The 24,089-nt window shown below is 39.0% G+C and overlaps 1 protein-coding gene across 1 annotated transcript in view; it reads right to left on the bottom strand.

Moving 5' to 3' along the window:
- Positions 1-21,956, bottom strand: part of GUCY1B1 (guanylate cyclase 1 soluble subunit beta 1) — a 77,787-nt gene extending 55,831 nt beyond the window's left edge. Inside the window, exons 1-4 of the mRNA XM_085059868.1 lie at positions 21,594-21,956; positions 21,191-21,264; positions 5,540-5,640; positions 4,403-4,521 (exon numbers count right to left, since the gene is read on the bottom strand). Coding sequence (XP_084915994.1) covers positions 4,403-4,521; positions 5,540-5,640; positions 21,191-21,264; positions 21,594-21,956 — 657 coding nt within the window. The remainder of the gene's footprint in view (positions 1-4,402; positions 4,522-5,539; positions 5,641-21,190; positions 21,265-21,593) is intronic.
- Positions 21,957-24,089: the final 2,133 nt, after the last annotated feature.

The raw sequence follows: 24,089 nt of genomic DNA, 5'->3' as shown, positions 1-24,089 counted from the left end.
TATTATTTCTGAAGAAAGTAAGTACATATTTTGTCTAATCTGAACATCCCCTTTCTCCTACTGCGCATACTTCTGTGCTTTTGCATTATTCTCTGTAGAACTGTCATCATAGCAGGCTTTTCAGGTAGCCCAAAATGTTCTTTCTAGCTAGAGTGGAAATATTTGAACAATAAATCGCATAAGAATTAGAACTACTATAAATTACTCCAAATAGTAAGAAGTCGTGCTTGATTATACTGTATTTTGAAACATTCAGATGATAAAAGACCTTCTGTGTGTTTCTCAGTCTGGTGCCTCACCCAGTTTCATTCCTTCCAATTCTAGTCTCTATAATCTCCTCTTCAAACATTAATTCAGGAGTCAAATACAACTAAGCATGTCTGAATAAGCATAAATCTTTCTCCTTACTATCGATGAAAAAGCCTAGTTCTGACATCATAACAACCAAGTTTACAGGGCCTGACAAAGTTTCAAATTTTAAAGTAAAGATTTAAATGCTTAAAAGACCAACCTCAAATATATATTTTCTTTGACAACAACTGAAAAACTCCACAGAATAACTAGCAATATCACAGCTGCTGTAATAATAATTCAGAAAGCATTGTTCAGGAAAGAGAAGAGATCTTTCTTTTTTCCTGCTACTCTCCCGGACATCTCATTATTTAACTTTAAATCTTAACCAGAAAAATAGTGACCTGGAGAGGAAAGCTAAATTATAAATTGATATGAATACCTAGTAAGGGCATTAAAGAGAACAGTAAGATCAAAATCACACTTAAAACACAACACTAGATTCAACTTTGTTTGTGAAGCAATTATCAAGGCTCCAAGTTGCTATTTACTGTACATTTAACACAGAAAGAGCAACCTAGTTTGCAGGATAGCGTTGCAACCCACAATTTTTATTCTTATTGTAAAATTCCTGCAACTTCTTTATATCTTAAGTCCAAAACATTACTGCATATTTTAAATGTTGTTCTCTCACTGCCCTGCAAGTAACTGCTACCACCAGGCTTTGCATACTTTTTTCTGCCAACATAGGAAGTGAGGTGAAAATATTTTCAATGTGCTGTCTGGGAAATTCTCCACCTTTCATGAGCATCTGTCGATCATCAAATTTGTGGAAGCATACTGAACTTGATTTCATGTGAGCCGTGAAGTGCTTAAACAGCTGCCTCTTTTCCTGGAGACCTCCAGAGAAAATGACACTCTTAGCAATGAATTCCGTGGGATGCACTTAGCCTGGAATTTCCTCCTTCAGTTTTTTAGCTTGTTTCAAATTCATGTTTTTGTTGCTATATCAACATGTCCAAATTAGAACTTGAAGAGGCAACAATCTGGGAGTCAATTCATTCCAGCTGTTAGTGGGCATTGACAAAAAAACATAATGCTTGAAGGCAAATTCTCTAAGAACTTAGCAGGGTTCAAGACAATGAAATTGGAAGAGACTGCTTTGAAAATGTGTGGATGAGAAAAGAGCAGGAGAAATGACTGGCTGTGAAAAGCTGCCCTGCCATCTCCTCAACTGGGTGAAAACTACAGTTCTAGTACATAAGCCTCAGAAACAGCTGGGATATATTGACCTTTTGAAAAAAAACTCTTAGGGAGATACATGGGAGAAGACAATAATCTTTCAGTTACACAGTCACCAGCTGAAGAACTTCACCTGGAATATGGCCAACATCAGGGACAGAATTTGTAAAGTGGTGGCCTAAGTAATAACATTTAAGTCTGGCACAAGTGTGATTAACAAATGGTAGTAGCCCCATTCTGCAAAACCATTTTGCCATCCTTCTACTCCTTTACTGGTGACTTTGACAAAGCAGTGTTACAGGTGAAGTCCATGTGATAGGTCTTTCAGTTTTTACTCTCTAATCTTCCTGAGTGGGGGACTTGCAGCTTATTGTATTCAAAATCTCCCTCCAACACAGAGTCAAGGAGTAGGTGTGTTTTTCCAGATCAAGGAGCTGAAATCATTCCCAGATCTAGACATTGGTCATTGTTACTCCTACTCCTATTTTTTTCTTGTTGTGTTTGATCCATTCTAAACTGATATTGCAGCTTCTGAAAGAACAAATGTCTTTTTTACAGAATGTTCACCTGCTGTGAGCCAGAGGTGGAGTCAAGTACAGATTATCCTAGGCTAAGCTTGCTCCCTGAATTCTTGGCTCCTAAAACTGCTCAGATGTATGCCAGAGCTTGTGCTGGGACCAAAGAACTACTTCTAGAGCTTGGAGGAACAGTGATCAGCTCCATGGTGAAACACAAGGGAATCTCCAAGCAAGAACAAGCAGTCATCCTAAATGAGGTCGATCCTGGTCTGTCTAAAAGTGAGAGTTGTGGCTGGCATCTGAAATACAAAGATATGCTGTTCAGTGCTGTGTGGTACACAGCACCTGGAAACTTACCTAAAAGAGGAGTTAGTTCCCTGAATTCTATTGCACTGCATTTATGAAAACCTAAATAGCCATGTAAACAATTCCTTCAATGAGAAAACTAACTACAACTCCAGTGTTTGATTTTCATTCAGTAGAAAGCTATGGAACTGAACATAAAAGCACACTTTGGGTTTCTTAGGAGGTACCTCTTTTCACACTGCTTGTCTTTGGCACAGTGTCTTTCAAAATGATCTGCAAATTTTCCATCCTTCTGTTTTTCACAGAAAGTATAAATATTTAGTTGCCATTTTTATTTTCCTCTTCCGCAAAGCTTGAAGTACCTGTGTTCCAACTATGGATAAACTAGATTTTCTTGAGATGTCAAAGGAAACAGAACATAAATACAAGATTTATTTTCACATGTTTTAAAGAGCTGCAGTTCTCAATTATTTTGTACATCCTGGACTCAGTATACACTTCAAGAAGCACCTTTTGGAACTCTATTATATATTTTAATAATCTGAGAAAACTTTGGGACATTAAACCAAATCAGAACCTATTTTTGTAACAGATATATTAAGTAGTTTCCTGACCTAGTATGACTGCTGGAAGATGCAAAAGGAATGAATCACAGATAATGCTAAACTTCCACTGTAATAAAAAGCTAAAAAGTACACTTCTGGCACACCTACTAATACATTAGTCCTGTTAACATTTAGAGAAGTATGTAATAGCCAATCTCATCTCTTAACACTGAAATTCAAACAAAGCAGCTTAAAATGCTGTCATTAGAAGAATATAAATGTAAGCTGTTTCCACTTTTATAGATGTTTGGTGTGCATAACAAATGTGTCCAGGGCTTTCACCAGCACATTTGGTAAGGAATGAACAGAGAAGTGTATTACAAGGAAAAGGACAGAAGGGAAAGGAATAGGGAAGGAGTGGCCCACACGTGAGGAACCCAAGTGGTGATGCAATGGGCCAGCTACACCTTTTTTTTCCTGCCCTATTCTTGCTCAACCTTAACCACAACTTCATTACATGAGTTATCTTTAAAAATTACTTTTATCTGAAGGCTTGCTTTGAGAGCAGCCTATGAATGAAGCTATGAAATATAAAGGATGTCACATCCCATAGACAGACAGTGGTTTACAGATCACTCATGATATGCACATGTTGGAACATACACATACCCTGTGTGCCCAGCAACTACAGCTCATGGGATTTGTACAAGAAGTCTAGGTTGACTGCATCTAGGATGCTCTGGAATGATGCAGGTTTTGGGGCAGGTAGAGAGACACACAAGTAAATATTCAAGTAATCCAGCAAACTACAATTTTGCTTTTTCCCTTAAAGCTGTAGAGATTTTAAGGGTAAAGATGACAAGAGGCTGCTACATTTTCAGAGAAAAACAGTAGTTTTTACAGTCACCTTTTGGGCAACCTGCAGTTCAATGCTTTTAACCTCATTACAGCACACAGTTCTCTCCAAGAGTGATATAGATCACAAATCCTAAATACAAAGTGCTTACTGAAGTGAACAGCCTTCAGGCAACAAAAAAGGGAAAACCGTTTTTCTACACTTAGAAATAACACTTTAAAGCAGACCCTACATTTCTTCTATGCTATTAAAAATCATTTTCATTTTGTTCTGGTTTATAGTGCAGTATCATGCTGCTCTGCAGTTGACAAATTGACTTAAACACTGCTGCTTTGTTCCACCATCAGTTAATGGATGAAGGATAACATCTTAAGAGTTAAGCTGTTATAAGCCCTAGCTCTGTACATAACATACTCCTAGAAATAACAAGTACCTATAAATAGTCAGAGGTAATAGAAGAAATACCCACCATCTTCTTTTCCTATAAACCAGGTAAGTCTTTCCACTTAACACACACCACCCCCCAATTTGTTGCATGTGAATAATCCTGTTCAAAATTTCTCTTTGGAATTTCAAATTAAATTTCTGTTGACTAGGCTATAATTCTGTCTGGTATCTGAAATAATCTGGCACAAAATTCTTACCTGCAAAAACTCTCTGACATTTGAGCCCAAGACACGTAGAATTGTATCATAACCAGATTCTTGACAAAACACAAAAAACATCTTCCCAAACATCTGAAGAATTTCTCCAGCATTTAGATCTAGTTAAAACAGGAAAATATAATTCAGTCCAATCACTGTATTTCATGCAGTTGCTTATTTCTTTACTGTCATGTTCATAAACAAGAAAGACAGTACCTAAACACTACCCAAATCCAGTAGATCAAGAACAAAGCAAGATTCAGGGTTCATATGGCAAATAATGAGTATCCAGTACAGGAATTGAATTAGGATTTACCAGTTACCATTATTACTTAACCACATTGTACATTTCACACACTTATAGCATTTAGATTTTGATACAGAAAAATGAATCCGTTCTTGAAAATAAAGGAATTAGGTTGTTAGTAGTGCTTGCCTCAGCAGAGTTCATTCTAATTTACAATTGCATGAAACCACATCAGCTGCTCCAATTCAACATTACTACAGTCATCAGTCTTATAGATTCTTGGCTAATTACTGATGCAGAACAATTTCATACCACACGTGGGTCTGCAGATAAAATAATGCTGATGGGTCTAATTCCACCTTTTAAATTCCAGACCAGAGCTGCAATGATTGAAAATGAATGCAACCCAAATCAATGGCTGATATGCAACTAAATGAAATGTGTCCATGGCACAAACATCTCTGTAACTCAGCACAGTTCTTCAGCAGAGATCAAGGATGCATTCATTCATTCATTCTTTCATTGCTCTTGTAGCAGTGGTTGAAACTTGGGTGTATTGGAAGGCAGTTGCAGCAGGATGCTGTTACTTCATGACTGCTTGTAACGCTGCCCATGCTCTGTGGATGAGGTATATTTCTCCAGTTTAAGATTAAATACTTTGGAAGTAATAAAAATAATTTCAAGGAATAAAAGGAGTAAAGTTATCTTAGAGAAATAAAAGAAATATAATTCTTTCTTCCAAGATTAAAAAAAATTCTATCTTTGACTAATATTCCATTTTCATTTCCTCTGTGCTAAATCCTCTTTCTTTCTGCTACACAGATTTGGGGGCAGGAGGGATATTACCTTTCTTGTGATGAATGGGCCAAGAAGATATCTGTACTACTTACTAAGGACCTTGCTTGCAGCTGCAACGAGGTCATAGGTTTTGGAATCATCGTAAATTATTCTGACCAGAAACTGTCCCTCTTCATCCAGCTGTGCCTCCTTCCTAAAAACAAAATATAATAAAATCTTTTTGATAAGGGAAAAGCATCATATGGATAAAAGTATTTTCAATAAAATAAATTTGTAAGGTTAAGACAGAAAATCAGAAATATATTTTTCATACTTCAGTCATTAGTGCACAATGCAAATATTTCAGACCACAAGTGTTCTGAAAATAATAATTAGCTATACGAAAATAAACATGATTTTTCAGTACAGAACCTCAAAAAGAAGGTACTGTACTAATAAAGACACAAGCTGCATTTTAGAATAAAAGAATGTCCAATAATGCAGCCCATGACAGGCTCTTTAAATACTTTTTAAGCTTTGTCATTTCATCAAATTTTAATTACACTTTATTTACAAAAGGCGTGGGATGTTTTTAACAACCATTTGTACATATGTCCAAAGAAGAATTTAAAATACAGATGCAGGTACCAAAGCAAATATCTTTTTTTCGAATTCTGCACATGCCCAGTACATAGGAAGAAAAAGGATGCTCGGATTTTGCAAGGCCTCGTTCTCACATTGCACATCAATTTTCATGTGTGAAGTGTCACTACTTAGCTAAAGCACAACAAAAATACACATTTCTTCACTAAAGAAGAACTCAACCCCAGGTTTAAGACAAGACTCACGCATGTCCTGTGCACACTTAAACCTGCTACTAAGTAAAAAATCTAAACCGAATAATATTTTGTTTTTAGGATCATTTACTATTTTCTTCAGCTTGAACACAGAGTCAGCAGCTTGTCCAAAAGGCAGCACAACTCTTTAGGCTATCTTTTTTACTGAGGAAAACAAGTTGATCCCCCAGACAATGAACCATCATGCCTTCCAAGCTTTGCCTTTGGCACAAGTGATTTACTAGGGAAGGCCCACAAGTGCCTTCCTCCCCGTTTTAGCCCGTCTGCAGAGCACAGGAGCCAGGCCACTGGTGCTGCAGCAGTGGCTGAGTCCCAGCTCTTGGGAAGAGGACAGAGAGCACCTTCATGGGCAGGCACACCCCAGGACACTGAAGAGCCAGCTGCTCATGGGGTTGGCCCTGCTGGGCATAGAGAACACCAGTGGACATGGCCCTGTCTCTGCCCAGCTTCAAGTAATATTCTGTGTTTACTCTTATTTCCCTTGCAAATTTTCCTTCAGCAGAGAGGGAGAAGTGCAGGGGGACCTGCTGTGTTCTCTGATGAAGTTGTGCCCTGTTTGTTGAAGTCCTCACCTAGAAAACGAGCACAGCCTCCTTTTTCAGTATGTTTTTTCAAACAGGCGTTCACCTCCTGTAGCGTCACTTACCATGACTCTATAGAGACAGTGTGTTTTGCAGAAACAGTGACGAAAGAGGAGACATTTGTAAGTACTCATGCTCTAATTGATGTACTTAGAATGTACTTTGGCTCAGCAAAACTAATGTGATCATGGCATCATTAGTATATTTGCAGGTGGAGCATCACAGCAACCTCATTAAAAAGAAATTATACCCTTTTATCTAAATGTATCTCTATGCTGCAGAACACTTCAGGAAGTCAAAAGAAAGGCATAGAGACAGGAAAGCCTTGAAGCGAATTACTGAATCACATGTTATGTCACACCAAAAAAATAATCAGCACACGATGCTGCTCTTCAGAAAAAAACCTGAGAATTAGAAAAACTATAAAAAAGGCAGATTATGAGATATGTTTTATAAAAACCTAAGCACAAGGGATGCAAATCAAGACATTCATCAGCTTGGTAGTAGAATAATTATTTTTTTAACATACAAATGAAAGACGACAATATGTGAGCACTTATTTATGAGCACCATGGTGATGAAGAGCTTTTACCAGACTATGACAGAATGCTCCTTGAGACAAGGCTCAAGCCTACTGAGACAATATTTCCAACTTCTGAATTTCTCCTGGTCATCAGAGGAATTACAAAAACCTACAAAAAGCAAAATTCTAAATCTCCTATGCAAAATCCTACATCCCTTTTTACATCAAACTCTTTCTCTCCATTATCATAACATAATCAACCATAAACTAAAACTTTGACTGTAACTCAGCTTTTAATTTTCTAAAGTGGTGTAATTTATTTTAAAAATTAATTAATACAAAATAATAATGCCTGAAGAACAATTGAAGCATTTTTAGATGCAGTGCAATTATCCATCCATAGAAACAAATATTTCCTCTGGTACTCAAAAGGGAGAGGTCTGAGAATTAAGTACTCTTGTTCATCTTAAAAACTGCTAGATGACATATGTTACTGCTGAGAAGGACTGATTCCAATCTCCTATGCCTGTATTCTATTGGCCTAAATGAAATGATTCATCATTTAACCCTCCTGTCTGTAATCATCAGTCTTTGATAATCTGCTCTCTTAATGGATGTCTGAAACCCCTTTTCTTCTTCCTCTTCATCTTCCTTTAATCTTGCTCCTCACATTCTTCCCACTGTCCAAAAATTGTACAACACTGTTTTTATATTTCAATCAGAGATTTAATTTTTATTAATTAATGAATTATTGCAATTGTTACTTGAAATAAACATTTTTATACTCACTCTAAGAACAATGAACTGAAAACAAGCTAAGCAAATTTCCTAAAGGAATATGACAAGGCTATAGGGGAGGTGAGACTAAATATCCTTCATAATTCTACCTAAAAGGTACATCATTCTCTATCCAATGACACAAAAAATGTAATAAACTTAATGAGGTTCTTAAAACAGGAGGAGAGCTGAAGGTGCTAGTGGGAAATTATGTCTTGAAATATATGAGGTTAGTCAGGGACAAGAAGATAGAGTTTCCATTTCCTAGGAACAGAACCGAAATGAACATGAGAAAATAAAACTATCTTGATTCTTTGATTCCCATAATATGGTATGTAACTACAAGTAAGCTACGCCTTGGAGGGATGTTTGCAAAGGGTGAACAAACTTTCCCACATCTCTGATACATGCTGTGCTTTCTTTTAGTCCCTCTGATCTGAGCCAAACCACAAGGATAATACACACATCTGGAAAAGCAATGAACATCCTCAAAAGCACTGCATACTTGCACAATCCAGTAGACACAGCTTTTCTGTGTGAGAGTTTTCTCTATGAAAAATTGACCCAGTTTGATGATGCTGATATCTCTTTCAAAACTTCTTGCATTTCTTTCCAACTACATTGACTGGAACTTTTCCTGTTTACTTCTCTGTGCCAAGCCACACTTCTTTTTTTCTTATTTTATTTGTCTTTAGTTTACTTTGTTGAAGATTTTCTTCAATGTCTACAATTTCTGTGAGCCACAACTTTTAAAAATTACCACTGGTCATTTCAATGCCTATTCAATTTAATTGTATTAAGTGTTTTGTTCTAGGTTACTCTAGGTCCTTTGGATCACTCAGCAGCCACCTTCTCTGTAGCCTTACTGATGTATTTCCCACTTAAAAATATTTTTAAGGTTAAAAAAAGTATCTAGAAAATTTGTCAGAGTAAGTATTTACTTCTGCAGGGAATTACACTTTTCAGTTGAAACCATGCAGGCAAAAATTTCTTTGTCTGTTCTACAAATATGGCACAGACCATGACAATGTCTAATCTAAGCTCTGTGTCAAAAGATAAACTGCTTTTTTAAGATGCGTGGTTGAAAATTATTGTATTTCAGAACTTTCTTCTTCCTTTCCAAGTCCATTCTTCCTCCATACCTCTAAGATCTGTTGTGCTGGTACATTCCAGCAATTTAGACAAGTGCTGAGCTGAAATAAAATTCAGCTAGATATCTCTTTTTCTATATTATTTTTCTGCTAGATGAATTTCCCTATCTACTTCACAGAAGTTGCTGAGCATACAAACAACATGTGGCGAGAGTGATTGTGGACAGGCTTCTGAAGCCCTTCTACCTCCCTCAGTAATCTTACAGCAGTGAGAGTTTCCAAAAGTCTTTCTCTCTGAATGAAATATTAGTCTTAAGACTGTATGAGAGGAGAAAATGCTGCTGTGAGTTTATCCAAAATGGCCCCTGCAAAGTGAAAGCACTCTTATTTTTACAGAGGCACTGGTCCTTCAGCAGTAAACAAAATAGCAGGTACTCCAATGAACCTGTCTGAGAGAGCATCACAGCTATCAGCACCAGAGAGGCTGACCATGACTGACCACCAGTAGCCCAGAAAACAGGGCAGTGCCATTCAGGTGAATGGGCAATACCTACAATTGGTCCTCGTGGTTGCAGTTTTCCCACCTAATTACCTGACCCTACCTGATTTCCCAAAGCTGCCTGCACTTACACTAAGGAAATGGTTCTATAACAAGGGTGATAGGAAGAAGTATATGATAGTGTTGTGAAAACTGTTATAACTGATGCTAGGAGTGAGGCTGTTTTGTCAGCTTTGCAGAGCTGCTGTAGTTGGCTGTCCATCAACAGTAATTCCTTACATTTATATCTGGCTGACCACATTTCAGAGAAAACTTCATAATCCATACCTTTACAAAAAAAATGTGGCATTTCCTTTGAAATGTTTTGCTGCAATTTTTAGTTACAGTTTTTGACCAGATAAAATTATGGGAGGAAATTAGCATAGTTCTAATGTTTTCTGCAGACTGTGGTGTTTGATCACAAAGACATTAACAGCAGTAACATGTTGGTGGCTTTCTTAAGAACTTGACTGGAAATAAGCCAAAAGCAACAAGCTCTGGCAAATTCCCAAGCCCTGCTTAATTCTTTAGTGAAGGAGCAGCATTACAGTAGCAAACTTTTAACTTTTATACGGCTGTTCTTCCAAAATAAGTTCCAAGTCAAATAGAACAGAATTTACAATTAATGTCTCATTTACATTTATGGAGACAAAGTAAGTGTGGGTTTTGGTCCCCTGTATATTTATGTTCAAAACATGGAAAAAACTCCCAGATTTCAATGCTCTTGCCCAAACTGACTCCTGTCACACAAGATGTGATATTTCATGGTTCAAAACTTACATCCTGTGACATGCTTGTCCTAACTGCTACAGTCTGGCAGCCCTTATTATTTACTCTAGACTAATTCTGAATGATTACACAGAGCTATTTGAATTGTGAGAAACAAAGATTCCAGCCCAGACTTTTCTAAAATGCTTTTGTTTTCCTCCAGAACGTTTCTATTATCCAGGTTAAAGTGAGGCAGTTTACTTGGGCAACAGAAGAACCTTAATCAGTACACCACAGAAAAAACCAGCTATACAGAGGATATTTTTCACATACAGATTTGGCCTTGAAATCAGTGGAGCAATTCCTATTGAACAGATCAAAGCAGGATGAAGTCTTAAAATAGCCTTTTCTCCATCAGTCATGCTAACACCCGCCAAAACTGCTGTTGATTTAGCAGCACAGAACAGTGTTACAGGTAATACATGTGTGTACAATGGCTCCTTTGAAAATCCTTCCCATTGTGCAACTAGTTTAGTATTTGTAAACATGCTACTAATGTTCAAAGGTAATGTTAATAATTCACAGGCTGAAATGGCTGAAATGCTATGTGTGGACAAACATTCTGAGAAAAACTATTCTTAAAATCAAAACAGATCCTGCACTTCAGATTTTTAAACCACAGATTGCACACAGTTTTATGTCTCATAGGAGTTTGATGCAGTAAGGATTTCTTTTCCCATCTCTAGAGATTTTACAGACAATACAGCTGGACCAGATGTCATATCTGGCTGGTCTTACTTATACAGCCCCTTCTGCTCAAGGTGAGTTTTAACGTAGTTTTGCAGTCAGACTGTATTATTTAAAGTGAATTTGCATCAATCATAATCAAGAAGACTGCTGCTGACAAAACTTTTTTATTCCTATGAAGTAGCACTTGCTATCCTGCCTCTGTAGTCAGCCAAAAGCTGAAATCTTAAAAAATTCTTACAAAAAAAGAATCCTTCCTATTTCCATGCAGCAAATATTGAGAAAAAATATGGTGGAAGACCGCATGGAGCAATTACTTTGCATCCTGAAGGTGCACAGGCTTCTCTATGACACAACATTATTACTTAGAAGGTGTTGGTGTCACTTTAAGAGATCATCCAGTGTCCCAAAAGCACAAACTGGATCTCTTCCTATCAAAACTCAGTCTGAAGTGTGCACACTGGGTGTGTCATCTTGAATATACCAAAACAGCAGCTAGTTCCAAGACCACCTCCAGGACTTCTTCCATGATACGTATTGTTTCTGTTGGGACTTTTGCCACCATTGTGCTTCAGTATTCTTGGTGTACCAAGGATGGAAAAAGTACTCACTAAATTGAAGAGATCAGTCAAAACAATCTTAATGACAAAATAACACTGCTGCACTTAGAAACACAGCACGGTTCTGATCTCACTGATAGGAGTAAGTCAAGTTTAATTCCGTTCCAAGAGTAGCACTCTTAAACAGGGTTACATGGGTCAGAACTAAAGATGGTATCTGGGAAACCAGAATCACTGTCCTTGCACCTCATTTACATTAAAATGGCAAACTCACTGCTCATTATATTACTTCACAGACTGTTGTTTTTCTCAAAATGCTTCTCATCCTTTTCTCATGTAATTCACAAAGATTCTTTACTAAAAATTATTAAAAATATTGAGCCACTCTTCCAAAAAGGAAAAAAAGAAAATAGACTTGTACATGTTGCGGATGGTCCAAAGATATTTTAAAATACCCAGCTGGGAAGAACATAAATTATATTAAGTTACAAGATTAAATAAAAATGGGAATCTGTCCAGGAAAATGATGTTCTGGGTAAAGTAAATAGGTGTATTTATAGACTTCACAGTTCTGAGCTATTTCCCAGTTTTACAGGCTGGATACAGGAGTGTTTAATGTAGGTTTTCAAAACAACATAATACTAGAAGATACAGTTAACAAAAGTACAAGTTCCTTGCTGCTACTACAAATACTAAAAATATGATTAAAAATATAAAGCTAGTATTATTTAGCTTCCTTTTACGTAAGTGGACTAAAAAGAATTATATTTACAAAATACTCTTTCATGCATTTCATTTGTAAGAGTGAATGATGTGTTTATAACACCTGTTATCCTGGTAGGTCTAAAAGCACTTAATTCTGGGAAAACTGCAAAGTACCTGAGAGATACTGCAAGAACACTCACATAAAGTTTCATAACATGCCACTATTTCCTTTTAGCCAAGTCTTTCCCAGAGGAATTAAAGAATTTGGCATCCACTCAGTTTAACTCCTGACCTTCAAGCAGGTCCTTCCGCTGTGAGTTACTGAAAGAGCAGGAAGTGTAGTGTCCTGACCCTGTGAAGCTTGTAAATATTAACCTCCATACCAACGAAGAATCATCCATCCAGCATCACTTAAACAAAAAATTATAAAATACTGCTTAGAACTTTGGAATAGTATGGAATAAGTACTCAGAAACATAAACAACAATAAATGCCACTTTCTGGATAAAAGCTCATTGATGTTAAAAAGGGTATGGATTAAAAACAAATAATCTATTGTCATTTCACCACCAATGGCTTTCCAAAGTCTTTTTCTCTCATCTACTTATAGGCAATCTGTATTTCTCTCAAAATTGTTATGAGATTAGTTACACAGAACACTGTCTTCAGCACTGGGTAAACCCACATGGTGCTAAAAGAGGCAGCAAAACCTCCACTTTCTTGCTTTTTCACAGACCATGGCAAATATTTACAACTGAGGACTACATGATCCAAAATAAGAATGGATTTACAATCTAAACTCCAGTGAAGAGTTCCTTTTTTCACCCATGTTCATTGTGACAAGGCAGTTAAAATAATTAACATAGTATGACTGCAACACTTTTAAACGTGAAAGAATCATTAAGTTCAGGTAAACTGTAAAGCAAGCATTCTTTACAATAAATTAATAGGGGGCTGGGAAAGGAAAATACCAGGCAAGCTCCCAGGAGTTCAACAAAGAAGGAAAGAAGATTAACAGGGGACTGACTGCCATCACTGCTGTATACAGGTATGCATGTCTATGTAGTAAACTCCATAACCCACTTGTTTGTCACCTGGACTTTTCCTACTCTTCCTGGGAGGAGAAGTACAGAAGAAAGGAACAGGAAAGCCAGCATTTTGTTGGGAGAAATCCCAAAGGCATTAATAGGTTAAAATAAAATTGAAGTCCAAGACACACCCAAACCTACACTTAGACATTTAAAAGGAGGTTGGCACCAAGGTTCTTCTGCAAATCAGTCCCTTGACAAGAAATATCAAAGATAATTTGAAGGCTTTTCACTTGCTTCCACTACAGATGATTACTAACTGAAGTGCCACACCTCACATTTTGTACAGATATTTGATTCTTATTTCCTGTTTAATTTGCCTTTTTATTGCCCAGACCACATGGTGATCACATAGACATAACATGCACACACACACATGTACATGTGCATCAACATGATTTACATATGCATATACACCTACATATACAAATTGAGATTCTCCAAAAACTTTACATTGTAAGCTGATTATTATCCAACTTCTCTCCTACCAGAAGCGACACTGTTATCCCTGCAGACAGATTGTTACAGCCTATGGTACTGTTTTACATGCTTTTTAAAGGGCTGCCCTATATATAGAAACTACAGTCAGCTGAAAACTTGAAAAACACTTTCCAGAACAATTACAAAGAAACAAAACATGTCTCATGTGATCAGCCATAAGCATCTAGTGAACTTTTTTTTGTTGTTTAGTGAAAGCAGGAAAGATGGACTCAGGTCCACTCACAGCAATAATTGAGCAGTTTGCTCCAAGCAACATTTCCCTATCTGTCCCTGAGCCTGCTGGACACAACATACCAGCCACACCCATGAGCCCTCAGAACCTGTTCCTTTTTCTCCAGGCTACCAGTTCTTCCCCTACTGAGGCTAAATCCCACTCCATTGATGCAGAACTATTTCGTATTTTATTTTATCCCATTCACCAGTATATAACCTCCGGCTTGATTTACAACAGTTTTCAAATCCAGTTCGGAAGAGAGAATTATTTCTTTCTAATAAGTCTTCCTATGGAATTGATCTCTACACTAATTGCATGCAGAAGCATTAATTAGCTCTCCAACAACCTCATGAGGTCAATTATACCATTTCCACTTAAAACAGGCAAGAACACCGTAGATCAAAAAGGTGTCATTCATTTAGGGTGCCCAGTATGCAATGGGTGCTTCTGGTTTTTTAAGGTACTCAGTGCTTTTTATGTTCAAAACACAGCTTTCATGGACTTCACAGACTACCAGGCCTACATGTTATCTAAATTCCAACGTATCTTAAGAGTTTACTATTGCAACTTAAAAGTCTTTCACTAGAACTTTTGTGCATATTTTCCCAGGTTTCTTAAAAGGCACACTACACTATTGTATGAACTATTACTACATCTAAACATTGTGCTAAGTGACAGCAGTAGGCCAAAATGTGGATTCTTACAGGATCTGTAAACAAATGTAAGTTGTGTTTTGATATATTAGTAAAAAGAAAAAAAACATCTCCGACAAAGTGACATTCTGAACTCAGCATACAGACGCAGTAAGCCAAGCTAGTGCCTTCATTCTGCAGCTAAAAAACCTTTTTATTACTTGCTTTAAGTAGCATAAAAATGGACAATTTTTGCTATGTGAGCAACTCCCAGGAAACAATGCAATCTAAGCCCATCTCCCACGAAAAAAAATATTCTTAAAGGCATTTCATATTTATTTTGTATTATTTATTTATATTATTTATTATTTTAGACTATAACTACAAATATAATTAATCAGAATAGCACATCCTGTCAGTCAGTTCTTAATTATCTAAATGCTAGTGAAAGTCAGTGGAGGACAGTTTTTAAATGCATAAATAATAGTATCTACCTCTCCTGACTTAAGCAGCCAACCTACAACACTACTGATGCAGCTAACTGCTAGAACACCTTCGAAAATTTACCCAATAATGTGTCTTCTTAAATCACCTACATTTCACTGCAAAAGCCACACCCAAGTCACTAAATTCTGACCTATGCTAACCTTCACCAATAGGATGCAGAACTTTCTGTCCGTCTACCTTTCTATAGGCAAATGATAGCCCTGCATTTTATTTCAGCCCCCCAAATGGAGCACAATTCTACCACTTCAGCTGAACCCTATTTGAAACTGAGCCGAGAAGCTTTCCACTTTCCTTTTCCACACTGCACCAAGATAATCTCTCAATCCTCAGTGTTTCACCATTTTAACCATACCAGGAGACTTAAGAAAAAAAAGCTTTTAAGAGCCCGAAGTCTTGGTAAGTGATAATCTGTGAAGCTTGGGCAACAAAAGCTTCCTTCCTCCTAGGACAAGCAATTGGCTTTTGCTCTTCCTTTGTGCGTACTTCCAGACCACAGGGTCCATGCAAGGTTTGTGCCACCCAGAAGGCTCCCCAGACCTGGAGTCTTGGCACTTAGGAGTGTGGACAGCACATGCCATCCTAACCCTCCAGAGAAGGACAAAACAGGGCAGGAAAATGCTGTAATTCTATATTAAGCACAGAGGACCAGGGATATAGAGGACCAGGGATATAGAGGACCAGGGATATAAGGCTATTACTTGATTTATATATTACTTGATTTATATAAGGTACAGAGAGCAAAGGATACGTGGCTCTTGGGGAACAAAATGCCTATTTTTCTACTGTGCAAGTTTGAACACTTCTTTAGAATCAAATAAAAAGTATTTTCACCCCTAGGTAGTTACTTCAAGCAAACACTAAGTTTCAACTTCCATTCTGGTTTTTCTAAGCAATGTATTTTTGTCGGGACTTTTACCATAAAAACAGAAGGAAGATGAAATCTGCAGCTGACTGGTTGTGCCATTTCATTTCCCAAATCCCGGTATTTCATATACCTGTGTGGGAAAAATACTAATTTACTCTACAGGCTTGTGATGAAGCATTTTAATGCATTTCTTAACTAGATATTTGAGTTCTCATTCATTTTCTTGGCAATATGTTTGAAAGTGTCACAGTTTGAGCATCTAACCTGGCTTCAATTCAGATTTAGAAGCCCGTGGGAAAATCTTGTATTCATTTAGTCAAACATAGAGGGATAGTGTTGGGAAACACAGGAAAAAAAGACTATGTACATATTCCCTGCTGACAGCATTGCTCTAGCTCCCACATTTTGACCTGGAGCTGGTTCAAGAAGACATCCCTGTCAATGCTTGTTACACAATTAAACCTTTAGAGCTGCCGAGTGATCAGAACTTCACATATATTGGCTGTTCAGCTCAGCCATAGCTCTTCTGCTGCAGAAGCGGTCAGATTTTATCATGATAGAGGCCACTTTGAAATATGTATTGCCACACACCATAAAAGTATTCCCACCATAGAAACATACTAGGGAAGACAATTTCTTAAGCCCTGGAAATTTTTATTCATTTTTACAATATGAGTAATCTCTCTGTATTGTTTTGGACAGGTACACAGACGCTAATTCCATATGCACTACTTACGATCACGTTCACACATTACTGGATCACCTAGCAGTACAAATTTGGCCTTAAACAGACATGAGCACAGAACTGCATGCATGTGGGAATGGCCAGGCCTGACAACTTTCAGTTTATGTTGGCTGCAGAGAACTTGAAGATATCTAATGCCAAAGGAATCTTGAGAACCACCCCTGAGAACCAGCCATTGCAATCGTGGCCACACAATCTAAACCAGCCTTCTGGATGTAACAAGCACAAAATAAAGGATTCAGAAGAGGTTTTCTCTTAAGTAGGGAAGGAACAAATGAAAAGTGTTTTCTCAGCACAAGTGGCATTAACAGCTCTGCATTAACTGTTAATTTACTAGTAACTCTTTGCAGAGCTAGTGAAGTGCTGATCAAAGGAGTCTCTCTCCATTGCATTGCAGGTCCTAAATCTCCCCTTCCAAAGACTGAAAAGAATGAATGACAATGAGCAGTGTATATGCAGCTTACAACTGCCAGTGAGCAACAGAAATTACCATGACGAGTCATCTTCACTTTCCACCAAGAAAAATCTGCTACTGCAGAATTCAGTAACTACAGAAGGACTTTCCTCTCACTCCCTCTTGCTCATGCAGCTTTGCTAAATCCCACTAATGATTCCAGGGCTTCATCACAAAAACCCTGTTTGTTAGCTCAAATTCTCAGTTCTGTGTGTGGCAGTCAGAGAAAAGCTAAGGAGAAGCCAATTTTTGAGACTTTGCTGTTCAGAAAATGAGTAAAGGCTCCATAAATCAAGATTGACTTTCATAACTTACATGCCAACTTTCCTAGTCTAATTTTGAATTCAACCTATTTGGGATCCAGAATGCTGGTTCAGAAGTAGGAGGCTTTGAACCATTTTGTGTGTCAAGCATTTCAATTCTAATTCTTCAAGAAAGCCAAGCCCTATATCAAACTATATACCGTAATTTTTCTGTGAACTTAGTGCCTCATTATATGATGTGTAAAAGAAGTCCGTTGCTTTGTTTTTAAAGTGGATGAAAAAAACCACAGAGTCTAACTTTATGGTCCATTAAAAAACAGTATGTATCTTTTTCTGATAGATCATGGTTTCACAAGAATGTTGAAAAATGAACAAAACACCACAGACACTTGAAAATATCCTTCTGACTCAGTTAACGGTAAGTGATAGCAACAAAAACATCGCTCCCACAACAGCATCAAATGCCACTATTTGGATACCCAAATTCTCTATGTAAGAACTTCATTCAACACCACTACAGCACAAGCTGTAGAAGAGTTTCCATGTTTCAGATGGAGAACACCCTTTCAAGTCACTATTTAACTTTTTTAAATGCATTTTTTTTGACGAATGATCTGATTTTATTACTTCAGTTTATTCAGTTCTATGTTTTCTTCTCCCTTTTATCAATACTAAGTACAAATTCACCTGCTGGCATTTGAGAATCTCTCAGCAATCATAACCCACCACTATGCAATGCTGGTTCACATCTCCTGCAGTGACATCAAGGAGAACAAAATAGCAGTAAGAGATAAGCTCAACTTTAAAAAAAAACAAAAACAAAAAAAGCTGATAAGAAATTTTGTATTGAACTACCCAGAGGCCTCTCTGCTTCACAAAAATGCTGAAGTTTTACTGCAAATTCAACCTGACTGGCAGTGTAAAATTCCTCTTGTTTTTTTGAAATAGTCAAAGACCATTGACTTTAATAATTACTTCTCCAGTCATGAGTGATTCAACTGATTCAACTCAGCATGCCACAACACTAGTCTGTACCTTCCTGCTGTTTCCTAAATGATTAACAGTTCTAACAAAGCCTTTGCAAAAAGCTTGTATTTGCTTATAAAAGATAAAGCATCCAACCTCTTCCCCAACATCACCTGGCTACCAGTTGACACTACCATTCCCTAAATCAGCACCACTATAATCTGTTCCAGCAAGGGTTAGTTTACTGGTTTCTGAACTCGAGGATACACTGCTGATGGACTGATGTACATTACTGAAAAATCCTGCTGAATAAATACCCCATGGGGAACACTTTTCACATAAGGAGCCATGGCAGCTGTTGCATATACATTGGCTCTTTCTTGGAGATCACATTCCATTCTCCTGCTGGGTGATGTCATGCTAGTTTCCTCCCAGAGAGCCATCTTCTTGTGAGCTAATAGCAGAGCCTACCTGCTGGGCTGCTACAAGACAAATGTTTCTCATCTGAAACACATAAACAGGATGCACCACCTTCCTGAATTTTCACAGCTGACCTCAGAAAAGTATTCTGCATATTTCTATTAAATTTCTCCAAAATGCTATATGAGTAATGTTCCTCATGGGCTTTCGTTATCTTCAGTATCCAATTAGGTGTTTGTAAAAGCTAAAGAGATAGGATGCATCAGGAATTCTGGCTGTGTTCTGACAGTCAGCATCATCATCATGCACTAGAAGATGAATCTCTGTATCTTCTCTGATGGACCATCTTAAATACATATTCAGTGGGTAACTTGGACAAAAAGTGGTCCAAGACACTTAAAGGCATGTGGTAAGGGATGACATGCCAAGAAAGAGTGCACATCGTATTTTATACATATTTTTATTTTATTTATTTTAAATTTCATGGAAAATGATGCATGTGTCACTATTTTATTTTATTGCCTATTAATTTACATATGCCATTAAAAAAATCAAACCACAGGAATTCAAAATAGATCACTGTGCTTAGAAATGTTTAGCATGTAAGAAAGATGAATCCCACTTACAGCACAAAACACTGTGGCATACACTAAAAGCTCCACAGAACTGGTATCTGCAGTCATTTACAGACTACCTGTCAGGGATCATTAGAACAATGAATGTCTGCTAAGCCACAACTGTGAACTCACCTTCAGTGATTTTTACAGACTCAGCTAGACAAAAGTCATAGCTGAGCCCTAATCTAGTGCCAGTAACAATCCAGGCTCGAACACTAACTGGACTAGACGACCTCCAGAGGCCCTTCCAGAGAACATTTCTGCGATTCTCTCATTTCATGGTACTATGCAAGTTTACCACATTCTTAACGACTGATTTTATGAAAAAGATATGTCATGGTAACAAAAATCTCACAGTCAAAACTGTCCTTTAACTCCAAAAATTGTATTAGGACATCAGTAATATATTATAAAATCAACATCAACACTGACATATTAAAATTGGCCCAAAATAAATGCAAGAGAGGGATATAGGAGGCATCCAGTTGAAGAGGATCACTTTCTCCAAGTTGGATAATTGACTTCTGCCTTAAAAATGTCAAGAGATCATATTAAACTCTTTCTTCTGACCACACGTTGCCTAAATCCTGATGAAGTAAGCCTACAACTCTGTAAGCTTCTATGTATTTTTAAAATTTTTTGTTGTAGTTTTGCCCAGCTATCAATATTACTATTTTTAAGACAAACAGAATCTTGTCTGCACAGTCATTTCAAACTTTGAGTGCCATCTCATAACTGATCAAAGGTTTAAAGTGAAGGCAGTCAGCTCCTTAAAAAAATGTTATACCACCAGAAAAGCAAAGGCTGGGCACAACAGATCAGGTTCAAGAGATGAAGCCAAAAATCATTCTTATACTTACATTTTTATACATATTTCTCTATAATGATCAGTGACCTTTTTTGATTTCAAGCTGAGGACATTACCAAAATCTGACACTACTTTTAGACAGTGTTTAATAGGTAAACACTGCATCTCAGTTCCTTCAGGGATGCAAAGGGACGCAACTGCTGCACGGTTCACCTGGTGGCCTGATGCAAGGATGGGCATCCGCGTGTTTCGGGGCGTTTTGCCCGCACATGTTTTCTGCCACATACTCTATATAACCGAGGAGATCAATGCCATCCCCGCTGCGGCTCCGGGAAAGATGGAACAAGCAGGGTCTTGGAGGCGTTCAGGGAGGCCGCGAGCGGGACGAGGCTCGGCAGGAACCGCGCTGCTCTTGCCACGGCTGGGAGCCTCTGCCGGCCAGGGGAGCTGCGGGCATCGCTGCCAGCCCGCCCAGCTGCCCGGCACCCGGCAAACGGGAGAAGGCACCCGGTACCCGGCCGGGCCCTGCCCCCGGCCCTAGCGCCCCGCGGACACACACACAGACACACAGACACGCAGACACACACAGACACTTACTTGATATCCTCCCAGACGGCGGGGCCGTAGTTACGGATGACGAGCAGCTCCAGGGCGTGATTGACGAAGCCGTACTGCGGGGCAAGGCGAGGCGGCGGCACGGTCAGGCACGGGATGGCAGAGGAGCCCCTTCCCCTTCCCTTTCCCCTTCCCCTTCCCCTTCCCCTTCCCCTTCCCCTTCCCCTTTCCCTGCCCCGCAGCACCGCACCCCACCCTGCCCATCACCCCGGCGGGAAGCGACCCCACCGAAACATCACCCCATCTCCCCCCGCAACGAAGGGCTGGGGCCCGGCTTCCCGCTTCCCGAGTGGATTCTGCCCCTTCCCTCCCACCGCGGGCCCGGTGCCGGGCAGAGCGGACGCGCCCCGGCCCCGGGCAGGGCGGGCGGGCCGGCGGAGCTCACCATGGTGCCGCCGCCGCTGCCGCCGCCAGCAGAGGATGGGCCCGGCTGCCTCACCGCCTCCCCCGGCCGCCGCCGCCCCGAGTGGCACCCGCCGGCAGCCAATGGCGAGCGCGACCGCCGACCGAGGGGCCAATGGTGGGTGCGGCGGCCGCGCTCTCGCCCAATCAGAGGCGGGGGAGGGACTGAGGGCTGAGGACCGCGCGGGGGCGGGCGGGGGTCGCGGGTCGGCGCCGCCCGGGGCTGTGGGGTGGTGGCTGTGCGGAGCCGGTGCGGGGCCGGTGCGGGCCCAGGGATTGATGGTAGGGCCAGGGAGTGATGCCAGGGCCAGGGAGTGATGCCAGGGTCAGGCACGTTCCTGCACATTCCCAGCCTGCCCGTAGTTCTTGGGGAGGTACCGAGAGGGCAAGGCGCGCTTGCCCCGGTGTCACTTCCCTCTGCAGCGGTTGCCTTCTCCCGAACAAGAGTGCTTCAGCTTTTTCTTGTGCCAATGCAACTGCTTAACTTATAGGAACACAAATGTCCCCAAAAAAGGGAAGAATCTGAGCCGCAAAAAGATCGCAGACGTTTCTGTTCCTGTGGATATATTTTTCAAAGGCCAGTGAAGTTAAAAGCATGAAAATGAGTGCTTTCGGTATGAGGGGTTTTTGTGTGTGTTTGAGTCCTTGTCAAGTGTCAGTGTGAATAAACACTGCGTTGTATCACCAACCCACTGAACATGGATTCTTAGAGGCCTCCTTAAGTAAGATGTGGCCCTTAAAACACAAGTTTCTGAGCAGAGGCAATATGATAAGGCCAGCTCAGACATGACACACTCTGTCATATGTTATCATATACAAGGAATAAAAAGGGATAATAGTGCACTTGAAAAATCCATACAGACTAAAGCCCTGTGTATGATTGAAAGACTTGGTCCCAGTGAAGTAAAAATTCGAAGGAGTCTACCATGTTTTTTTACCTGTCTGAGAAGAATAAAAATGTATTAAAGAGATAATTTGTTTATCTAGGAGGATAAGGGGATGACTACCTAATGGACTACCATTGAAGTAGCTCTTGGGCAGGAACCTTGCACTAAAGCCATAGACACTAATCAATCCAGATGGATTCTAGATGTAGGTAAATTTACAGAAGTTCAGACCTTAGCAAGATAGTGCAAAATAAGTCTGAAATTTGAACTGTTCACATAGTTCTTGGGGGAAAAATGTAAATCCATGTAAATAAGTTAAAAAATGACAGCATGTGATATCTTTTGAAAATTCAGTTATTGCCTGGTGAACTTTTGAATCTGTGTTAAGATCTGTTAAAAATTCTGGTAACTGAAGAGACAAGTGGATAGGCATTAGAAATTTGGCAAAGTCATCTCAGTAGACATTCCAAGAACAGCAGAGGGAAACTCTGCTTTTAGGTCATGTAGGCATAATAATCAATTCTATTTAACACACTCCAAATTTTCTGCGAAAACCAATTTTAGATTTTGTAAAAGGATGACCAAGAACAAAAGCTTCAATATAATCAGTTAAAATCAGAAAAGTGATGTGTGAATTTTAAAGGGAGAAAAGAAAATATTTAAGTAAATTAACCAAACTACCCCAAACTACTGGTTGGATATATCTGTGTAGAAAACCAAACAAAACCAGAAGAGATGCAAATCTCTAAAAATATCTTCAATTTCCAAGAAACTGGCAATAGAGATAATGTAATAAGCTGTTGGAACCAGGCCAATGGTCATGCTTTCCTATAGCTAAGGAAAAGTTGTCACCAATTAGCTAACATTTGAATACATCAGGTCACTATCTACTTTTCCTGTTTGGTAGGAAGTAAATTTTGGGAAAATGGGAAACTGTATCCTACAATTCTAATGTTGTAATTACATCTTTGTGTGCCTGCTGCTGGCAGTGAATCTACACTACAAGAAGACCTAAGACAACATCTGGGACTTTTGCTCTCCTGTGCTGCTGGAGTCTTCTCCTTCACGCACTTATAAAACAGTTTTTAGGATACAAACATCAAGGAACTCCTGGCAGCACATCCCAGGCAGGAAATAAGTTGACTGTGTTGAGAATTGGTGTAAAAAAAAATCCCCATTTTTCACAGGTTTCAAGGGAATCCGCTTGCTCAGTCTGTGCATGGGGTAAGCCCTCATGCTCATAAGATATTAGAGAAATTACATTAAATTCTTTTTGGTTATGGTTTTCAGAAGGTAGATTATCCTGTTGATTTCATGCACCTGAGTGACACTTTTTCAAAAGTGCTCATATCTACAAGAGTTGAAATTGCCTTAGGCAAATATGAAATTGCCTTTCTTCTGATTTGATTAGGTTTGGTAGGTTGCATTTGCAGGCTGTTCTTGTGATTAAGCCATTATAATACAAATAGAAGTTCTAGCCAAGGTGAGATTTGTAAAATGTGAAGTGAAAACAGCATGCGTGGAGTGAAAACAGGCGGTGAGTGATTTCATTTTCTAAAATAGGAATCCCCTTTTAAATTTTGGAAGATGCT

Source organism: Lichenostomus cassidix, chromosome 4 (genome assembly GCF_008360975.1).
Source record: "Lichenostomus cassidix isolate B80296 chromosome 4, HeHo_3.0, whole genome shotgun sequence".
Lineage (NCBI taxonomy): Eukaryota > Metazoa > Chordata > Aves > Passeriformes > Meliphagidae > Lichenostomus > Lichenostomus cassidix.
Note: the sequence above shows the minus strand (reverse complement) of the source record. Positions and strands in the feature narration are given on the sequence as shown.